At 42.2% G+C, this 10,062-nt stretch overlaps 1 protein-coding gene across 2 annotated transcripts in view; it reads left to right on the forward strand.

The window, feature by feature from the left end:
- Positions 1–9,408, forward strand: part of Lsamp (limbic system associated membrane protein) — a 666,829-nt gene extending 657,421 nt beyond the window's left edge. For both annotated transcript variants that reach the window (XM_055625123.1, XM_055625124.1), the window contains one exon: positions 1,898–9,408. In XM_055625123.1, the coding sequence (XP_055481098.1) occupies positions 1,898–1,995 (98 nt within the window). In that variant the 3' untranslated portion in view covers positions 1,996–9,408. The remainder of the gene's footprint in view (positions 1–1,897) is intronic.
- Positions 9,409–10,062: the final 654 nt, after the last annotated feature.

Consider the following 10,062-nt stretch of genomic DNA (forward strand, 5'->3'; position numbering starts at 1 on the left):
GATAGATAGATAGATAGATAGATAGATAGATAGATAGATAGATAGATGATAGATAGATAAGCATCTACTGAGCATGTAAACTTCCCTATGTGTGTGGATGGGCGGACAGATAGTAGATGACACAAAACTAGACATAGTGGCTAAGTGTTAACAAGAATGGTGAGTTTAACATGAGTTTATCTAGCTTCCTAGAAGAATATATTATGCTCTTCAATATTATAACTCTTGCTTTCTTCAGTATTTCCTGCCATTTGAATAAAATGATAAAGCTGGGTCTCTCACCTGTCCATGGATACCACTCCATCCTGAGAGATCAAGAAAACAACGTAGCCTGTCCTAGCACTAATGATGAGACTTCAGAAAGCAAAACAAAACAAAAACATCCCCCCCCCCAATCAAATCAGGCTTTTGCAGAGAACACATCTCGCACTGTTCTTAAAGCAAAACAAATCATTTTGGCCTATGAGACCTTCATTTTTGCGTCCTTTTTCTCTGTTTTGAAAGCCTTTCTGGTACCTTAATAGAGACAACTATGCAGGGAGCTCATACCACCAAATATAGAGACAGCCACTAAAATGATAGGAGAGAAAAGCCTTGCCACCTGGACAGGAGCCCTGGGAAGTCGACAGTACCAAGCGCCCAGAAAGCTTGAGCAGGAAGAGGTCAGAGCAGACACTGCATGGGGTATCAGGTGCCCTGGACAGCCTGTGAACACTTACTGCAGGTGCTTTGAATCCCAGCTGTCGTGACTCTGGACCTGAAGGCGGTCAGAATGCCTCTTATTAAAACGATACCACAGACATTCAGGAAACCACAGAATGAGCAGTTTGACTAGGGTTGATGGATATTTAGCTTGTCTATTCTGTTTCCATGGCTTTATACCAGACAAAGCTCATTTTGCATAACTGAATGGCTCCAAGTTTACAGACGTTCATATCTTCATATTAAGCCATAGACTGTAGTAGCACTCTAACCAAAATATCTTATCGTAATTTGTTTTAAAAGATACCATCTCCATCTTCTTGCAGTTTTATCTGGACTAACCATAGTTTTTAGTCAGAATTTCCCTCACCAGACGTTTAATCAAGACACACGCACACTGCCCTTTTTCACTGGTGATGGTGACAGACTCTGGAGTCGGGCGCCGAGGTTACGTGCTCAGTCGCCCTGTTGATGAGCGGTGGGGATATTACTGCGGATGTAATTTCTCTCTTCCCTTGCTGTTTCACCGGAAGACGGTGTTTGTTACAGTGAGCACACAGCTGTGCGCTTATAGCTATAGTTTTATTTACAAAACGTGTATCACAATACATTGCCTTATCGTGCAGCTGCTTACTGGTTCTGTTCTGTTTTTATTACCGCTTTTGCTGTTTACACAGAACATAGATTAGCAAGGCATTCTTGAGTTCAGGAGTTTTCCTTTCTACACTCCCCCCCCCCATTAAAGAATGAACAATCCTGCCTCTCACCTATGAAACAAAACAAGTCAGAGGCTGATCACAGATCCCATCTGGGACTGATGGCGCCGCTGTGATGTGTCTGTAGGGAGAGCCTGTGTCGGGCCTCTGAAGCATCTACACAGAATCTTAATTCACGCTGGCTTCGCAGTAATCATGTGGAGTCCGTAGGTGAGGAGGGTGGCCCAACAGAGTCGCAACAGCTGCCTTAGCAACTTCTGCAGCAGGAGCAGGTTTCGTATTTTAAATAAACCAGACATCTTCGCATGCTCGGACCTCGGCGAGGGTGGGACTTAAAAGATGGGAGCCATCCTGAGCACAAGACAGCTAGACATCAGCTCCTGGCCACACCGTGCCTCCGACGACATGACACTTCTATTCAGCTGTCAAGTGAAGTTAGCAGAAGGCGCTTACTCTCTTCTCTCTCTTTTGCTCCGCAGGACCCGGGTCGGTGAGAGGAATCAACGGATCCATCAGTCTGGCCGTACCACTGTGGCTGCTGGCAGCATCCCTGCTCTGCCTTCTCAGCAAATGTTAATAGAATAAAAATTTAAAAATAATCACAACAACACACAAAAATGCGTCACACAGATACACAGAGAGAGAGTGCAAGATGGGGGGGAGGGAGACTTATTGTTTCACAAGATTGTGTGTTTATAAATGAAGGGGGAATAGGAAAATGAAGAAAATACAACACTAAAAACAAATGTAAGGTCCACCAATAAAAATTTGAGTATAATTTAGGGTGGGAAAACCTCTCCCAGAATATGTGTCTATCTTCTAAGCAAAGGACTGCTGTGTATGGACTCCATCGTGCTAAGGACATCTGATGCTGTTAAATGAGGCTACTCAAGAAATGCCAGACGCCAGACGGATGTTAACTGTCCCCCACACTTTATCCTCCCTTCATCCGTTTTCATCCGTGGGGAAAAAAGAAGGTCTTGCCTTTGGTGTTTATATTTCCATAACCTTTTTACTCTGTTCTCCATTTGAGCTGATGTGTAGCCATTTTGGGCTATCAAAGGAAACCTGTGCTGAGCCTTTCTCAGGCTCCGCTGCCTCCACCACCTCTCTAACTTTTAGGAACATGGAACATCCACTTTCCCTCCACCGTGCTCTATCCCCAACCACACCCATTCCAAATAGTCCCATTTCCTCTATCTCCACCTCTCTTTGCCCCAGCAGCTCAGAACACTAGTCATGCCGCAAATGCTAGGAAGTGCCATTTTTATTTTTGTTTCTCCACTGTGCGCGTGTGCTCAAGTCTCTCGCTCTCACGTAGGCGTACATGTGTGTGAGCGTGTATGTGTCTCTCTCTAAAGCATGCCAAGGGAATGGTCCATGTGTACATAGACTCATTGTGCTGTAGATACTGTCCTGCATTGTAATTGTGAGATGCGGCTGTAACAAGCGGCTGGGGGAGATGGCTGGGTGGGAGGGAAGCAAGGAGCAGAATGCCCCCTTCCCTTCCCTTCCACAATTCATGGCTGTCACATGATATCAGCGTGCATTCAAACCAAGCTGTGCTCCTTCTGAGGGCAGGACCCCATACCCCTCCTGGTCCCATTTTCAGAACCCACTTGGGAGTCACTCAGAATATCACTGTAAATGAAAGTGCCTACTATCAATGGGATGAGCAGATGGGGAAACAGATCTGTGGCCCAGATGACATGACCTAGGAGAGGAAGGTGGTTTCTGATTTCACTGTTATCTCACATGCCTGGAGAATTCACAGATTTCGTAGCTTTGCATGGGCTGAGCTCCACCGCAGAAATGAGCAGCACAGATTGAGCAGATCTCCAGAAACAAGTGGGTCTCTGGATGGTAACCCCCAAGGGAAGGAGGAGCCCACTGAGAGCCTAAGCAGGCCTGCATTGCCTCTTCACTAATCTCCAAAGCACATAGACTTTGCCCCATAATGCCCCTAATCAGAGATTATTGCTCCAATAAAATACTGTGAGTCAGACATGAAAAGTAGACAGATGCCCAAGTCTTCTGTAAAGGCTGCAAAGTATTGCCCACCCCAGGGACTGCAGGCTTTGTTCTCCTCTGTGGATTTTCATCCTTGAGTTCTAGGCTAATGCCTTGTTGGCCTCCCACTCCACTGAGGATGTGTGTGGCATGATGGCCCATGGAGGCCAGTCAGTCTCCTAAGCCAGGCCACTAGTGTGGCGACTGCTTTCAGCTTCTCTGTTCTCTTTAGACTTAACGCCTGTGAGATTCATCTCGACACTAACACTGAGACCTGAGCTAACTGCTTAACCATGAGGTCTGAGCAACTTGTGATGAGTAAAGGCAGAAGTTGTTTGAGCATCCCAAAGCTCTGTGTCATCACATCATCAAGTGTTCTCCCAGGGAGCTATTATAGGAAGGCTTCCTCTCTGTATATGGGAATCTTTGCTAGGAAACCAGCCAGTGCTTTCCATTAAGACTACAGAGGCACCCAAAGTGGTTCACTAGGAAAGAATGAAGGATTATTGTTGAGGTCATAAGATGATATTATCTCACAGATCCAAAGCTCATCAAATTTTCTAACCTTTGACATGGCTATCACATGATATGGAATGAAGGGAAACAAAGAAGAAAGGAAAGAAAGGAAAGAAGAAGGGAGGGAAGGGAGGGAGGGAGGAAAGAAGGAATGTGAGCAGTATTTTATATTTGTCTATGGTTTGTAGTTTTGACATGAAACAGAGGGCAGACAGGGCTCAGTATAGTAAAAGTATTTATGGAATATCAAGAGATAGGACAGTAATTCCTATCCAAGACTATAGCTAGTAAAACATAGGGAAGGTGTGCCATATTCTAATAGGATATATTGGCAGTCAAGGATTTCTCAAGCAGTCTAGTCCTCTTTGTACAAGAACTGAAAAATACATGTTTTCTATGTTAAAGAAGTGTCCACATCCTTAAGAAAAACCATAGAAGAGCGCATGCTGGTCTAGATGGAAGGAATAAAGAAAGAGGCATTAATTTAGCATCATTTATTATTAGTTTCAGAAATAGATAACTGTCACATATCATAGGCTTTAACCACGCACCTGGTCTTCAGGGCCCCCATCTTATCATGAGAACAAGCTCTGGGTTTTGTGGGAGGATCATCTCCTTTGGAAAGAACTCCTGGCCATGCCAATACCATCTTTAATATAATGGACCATAGAGCAAATAGCTAAAGGTCCTTTTAAAATTTCACGTTTCCCCATATCTCCACCAGGACCTGAGATTTTTAAGAATTTTTTTCCCTTGTAAAGAAAACCTGGCTCTCATATGCCATATGGGCTTGAGAATATTGCTAAGTCACATGAAGAACATGAGGACAACATTCTCTGAAGCAAGATTAGAATCACTGTAGGGCCAGAAGACCTACACCAAGATGTCATACATGGACAGAAAAGTTCATCACATTGCTATAAATCCCTCCTATGATCCCATTCTTTGGCAATCAAAGTACTGAATGCAAACAAGTTATTGGAAAAAAATAGGTAGTAAGGAGTGGAATGCATCCATTTATCTGGACCACTTTTGTATTCTTTGTATTCAAACTGAAGTTACGCCATTCATAAAACAAAATCATTAGCCTCAGCTTTTGGTTGTAAAGTAGAATATACCTTGGCCCAGGGCAGATCTCAAAGAAGGAGAGCTATCCTGGATTCTACAACTGCAGAATCATCTCTCTCTGTGCAGTTGTTGATGAAAACAACTTTGCCTAGTGGGAGGAACATTGTTCTTGGAAAATTTAAAAATCACTTTGTCCAAAAAGAATGACAGCTGATGGAAGAGTAGATGTGTTTTCTCCTTGGAAGTGTTTCCCCCTTAGGTCTTGACTTCTCTTCTAAGCCAGACAGATTTTTCCCCACTTACCATGAACATTTTTTTCCCTTTAACTTCATAGACAACTGGGGCTATTCAAAGAGACCTTGTAATAATACTCGTGATTTTCACGTTCTTGGAGGACAGAAACAAAAGCGTGTTTCTCTTCCAAAGATGGACTTTACCTCCTCTGCCTACAGAAACTAAACTCCTTAGCATGAAACTGCTTTTTAAGTTCTTACTTTTCAGCCCACAGTTACAGGGTCCTCTTGGAACTAACTATGATGTGACAACTTCTATTGGCTAGTCTTCCTAAATTTTTAATTCTGTTCTATACAGGCTGTGGATTCTTTGTGCAAAAAAAAAATGTGTGTATGTATTGTTTTAAATATTATCTTTACAAATGATATATTTACAATAATGTATGTATTATAAGGAAATTTTAGAGCAATTGTTTAAACTTAAAAGGAAGAGAGGTATTGAATTTGGTTTATTTAAAAAAAAAAAAAGAGAGCAATGCTTCATTTAGAAAGACATGGATCCCCTTTCGTCAAGTTTGCTTTTATTTGTTTCAAAGAAATTTGATTATAAGACCACGTGCTATAGGACTAACCATGTCTTCATGATTTTCTTTACTCTCACAAATTCTCAGCCTGGATTTAGTCTTAGTTCCCCTGAAAACTGCCAGTTTTGGTAACAATGTAAGTGCAGTGTTATATCTGACCTAGAAAGCTATTAAAATTCTGAAGACAGGTAAACATGCCATTTAAAAAAAAAAAGGTGAGATAGAGCCCAAGAAACACAAACCTACTTCAGAAGTCTCTTTCTTGCTTATGTATTTGAAATGTTTCCCCTCCGGAGACTTCGCCTACCTAAGTGATGTAAATCCCCCATTATGGCTGACATTGTATCTGTAAACATCTCACTAAATGCAAAATGAAGTTCCCATTTACGTGCATGCCAGTGGAAAGAAAAGTAAACTATTCTCGTTTACATTTAGCTGTGCTGTTCAAATGTCACCAACTAACCTCAAGAAAGAATTTGGTTTTGCCCACAATGTATATCGCTTTCCCTTGGCAAGGCAGCTGGTGTTAATATTAGGTTTAGGTTTAACATTCACACCAGTGAAATGTTTATGGATATTGTAGAAAACTTATTTTAAAACCCTGATTTCTCGTCAGCGCATTTGCATACTGTGCTGATTAATAAATTAGGCACCAATCATGCGTAAATCAATGTAAATCACTAGTTTATGTACATAATACAAACTATGTAAACTTCATTTTTCATGCAGAGCCCAAGTTCAGCCAAACCTATAAATCTTAAAGAAAAAGAAGTCAAAATAAGAAGAAGAAAAGCCAAAGCTTTTTACAGGTCAAAGGTCTAGAACAAAGACTGAAGTTCGGAGCATGGTTGCCTTAGCCAAAGGAAGCAGACACCCAGAACACTTAAGAGGCAGTTCCAGCCAAGGGCAAAAGGCTCTTCTCAGTTCCTTCTGCCTCAGTTGAAGATACTCTAGCCTGACACAACCACCCTTTGGCACACTGAAAGAAAGAGGACTAGCTAGCATGCCAAGGGCTCCTCTGTCCTAGGTTACTGATCTCTTGCCAGATAATGTGTATTTTCATTGTATATTTATTTAAATAGCTCCAACAGATTGACCAATACTTACAGGAACAAATTATCACACACTCTCTCTTTTTTTTTTTCTTTTTCTTTTTATGGTCTGCTTAACCACACTCAGAAAACTTCTTTGTCATCCTAATTTGAATAAATTGTGTGATGTAAGGCATACGTTATGTTCTTGAGAACTGTCTTGCTGAAGATCCCTGGTAGCTCTGTGTTATCTACATGCCTGTGCTTTATAAATAAGGTACAGCACCATTTGCATAGGGAGTGACTTCACAGGTGTTACCTCTTAGCCTTTCTGAAGTGCCTGCTAGTTAAAGATGGTGTCCTGTAAACCTTTAACTCTCACCAAAACGACTGGTAGAATCATCAAAAGAGATTATATGGATGTCCTACCCTACTACTCTAGAAAGAAATTGGGGTCACATTGAGGCTTACATTGGTCTACTGAGGACAAAAAGGACATCTGTAACATGAAAGCTGTATCAGGGTTGGAGTCCACAAAACTGGGTCTCAACACACAAAAAGCCCTGTGATGCTGACACAGGCAAGTTATTTCACACTCCCGAGTTTTTAATTTTCTCTTTCGGAAGGTCAGGAATTCAAGCAATACTTCACAGTCTCTTGCGTCTCTCACCCCTCTGATTTTGAATATGAACTGAAAATTCGTTAAGTGCCACCACCCCACACGTAAGAACCCAAGCAAAAGCCAGTTACTGGTCTCTGGTTTTCTCTCAATCCCCGCCATCTCCACAAGATAGCATCTTCTGGAACACAGGGGCTCTGGACTGATTCCATATTTCTCTTCTGAGCAACATTTCTTAGAGGTGCAGGGGAAGGGACATTTTCATATTAAAGCGAGGGCGCAGAAAGAGCTGAGGTGGCTTCCTTGTTCATAATATTGGGAAATGTCACTGTTGAACTGTAGCCTAATAGCCTTTCGTGGGCAGGAAAATGGCCAGATTGAGCATTATGTGCGTTAACAAATGAGGAAGTTTCGCATGTGAGAGGAAACACCAGGCTTCTCTCATCCTGGGCCACGTGCTTCGTTATGGTAAATGTGTGTCACTGGGAATTCTCGGCTGGTCCCAAGCAAGTTCAAAAGGCTGTTTTGTGAGAAACAGGCAAGGGAAAGGGGTTCTTACAGACGTTTCCTGAAACTTGAGTCATAGGCTGTGAAGTCCAGCAAGTGGATAGAGAGCGGCGTCATCTTTTAACAGTTGGAATTGGTGCGGTTCAAAGCAGATAGGAGTGAAACAGGACACAAAAGCCTATTGGGAGGCACGGTTAAAGAGAGCGAGAGTTGTAAAAGCTTAAAAGGGATGCAAAAGTTAAGTTTCCAGAAAGGGAGGTCAAGCAAGAACAGTTGCTGGAGCACTACACGAGGGATGGTTCTGTTGGGCCACATCCTGGACGGGTCAGCCCAGGTCCCCTTGTCTTGTCCCACTCTGTCTTCAGCATTCAGCTTAGCCACCTGTCCAGTCACCTTTCCATGAATCTCCCCGAAAGAGCACAAGGTATAGAGGCCTCCTGGACACCGAAGAGCAGAGTTCATTCATCACTTCCAGCCTTAGTGTCACTGTTTAGATAAGGATGCGCAGTGGGGCTTACTCTACTCAGGACACTGTAAGTGGGAGAGAGACCAGCCCGCCCAACACCTCCCCAGTTCCATCGTTGTTTCCAAGGCACAGCTTTTTGGATGGTGCTCCTGAGTCCACCCTGCGGCTACATTCTTCCCGACACAAACCCTCCCTGCGTAAATCTAGGCACAGTAAAAATCAGCTTCTCGCAAGTGAAGAAAACCCACGGAGCTAGCATCCTGATGTGCTGCCAGCAGCCCCTCGCCATTAGTCAGGAGACTCTTTGAACCCACTTACTTAAGTCTTTTGCTCTTCACCAGAACATGAACATGGTTCATCCCGGTGAACTTTGGCCAAGTTCTGCTCCCCAAGTACTTGCTGGGAGGGGGGACGCTAAAGGGAAGAAATAAACAAGGGGAGGAAAGGAGACCTCCAACTTCTCCCCAGGCCTGCTTCATCCTTCCCTTTCCATTGTTCTCCTGAAGGTTGTATAAATCCTGTTCTTGGTTAGACGTCTCCTCATTAACAGTGTTATATACATATAAATATATATATAAAATATATTCCTTTTTCCAGCCCTGTAGACATGAACTGATCTTCCTTGATAATACAAACACATGGCCACTTTTTGGTTTGTTTGTTTTGTTGTTCAAGTTACTTTATTTTTGTTTATTGGGTGGATATTTTTTCCCTGAATACTAGCTCTGTGAAGGAAAGTAAAAAGCGCAATGTGTGTAAAAAAAAAAAAAAATATTAAACTTAAAATAAAAAAAAGCCTTTTTTTTTCCTTTTTAAATGTATTTAAATTCTGGTTCTCTCTTCTGTTACTTTACACGTATGAATGCTCTGCTCTTCTGTGATCTTAAAACAAAATGAAATAAACGTGAAAAGGAGATGTGTCTTCGTTGACCTGAATCCACGTGAACTTGTGGTTGGCTGCCCTGTTTCTTGAAGGCTTTAGTGAATAGCTCAGGAAATGAAGCCAAAGAGAGCAAACATCAGGCAAGAGAGCAGTAGACAAAATACTGGAAAATCGCTGCAAGGCTTTCTGACAATGCTTCCTCTGCAGAAGTGAATGTGCTATTTACCATAATTGTCTTCCCTTAAGAAAAAACAAAGAGAGTCTCTGATATTTTGTTTCCCTCTGCCTTCCTTTAGAGATTATATATCTGTGTTTTTTTTTTTTTTTTTTTTTGTGTGTGTGTGTGTGTGTGTGTGTGTGTGTGTGTGTGTATGTATGTATATGAGCAAATTACCTTGTGGGAAGCTGAAAAGGGGGGGGTCATTGAACAGCTCTGGAAAGAGAATTTGAGTTAGCTTTGGGGTATAACCTTGAAAGAACATCATGTTCTCTCTTTAGCATCTCCATTTCCAACTGTCTTTAAAAGCTAGTTTGAATGAGGTCCTAAGTTACCTCCCTATGTAGCCTATTACTTCTACCTGTGAAACTATAGTGTACATTCCAACCTTGCTTAACGTTAGAGTCAAAAAATAGTCCCAGACTCTTCACAAAATCCTTGCAGCATTACTCAGGCCAGGGAGAAACTAGCAAGAGAAAAAGAAGAACTAAGCAGTTCACGGTTGAAAAA

Source organism: Psammomys obesus, unplaced genomic scaffold, assembly GCF_907164565.1.
Source record: "Psammomys obesus unplaced genomic scaffold, mPsaObe1.curated_primary_1811, whole genome shotgun sequence".
Taxonomy (NCBI): domain Eukaryota; kingdom Metazoa; phylum Chordata; class Mammalia; order Rodentia; family Muridae; genus Psammomys; species Psammomys obesus.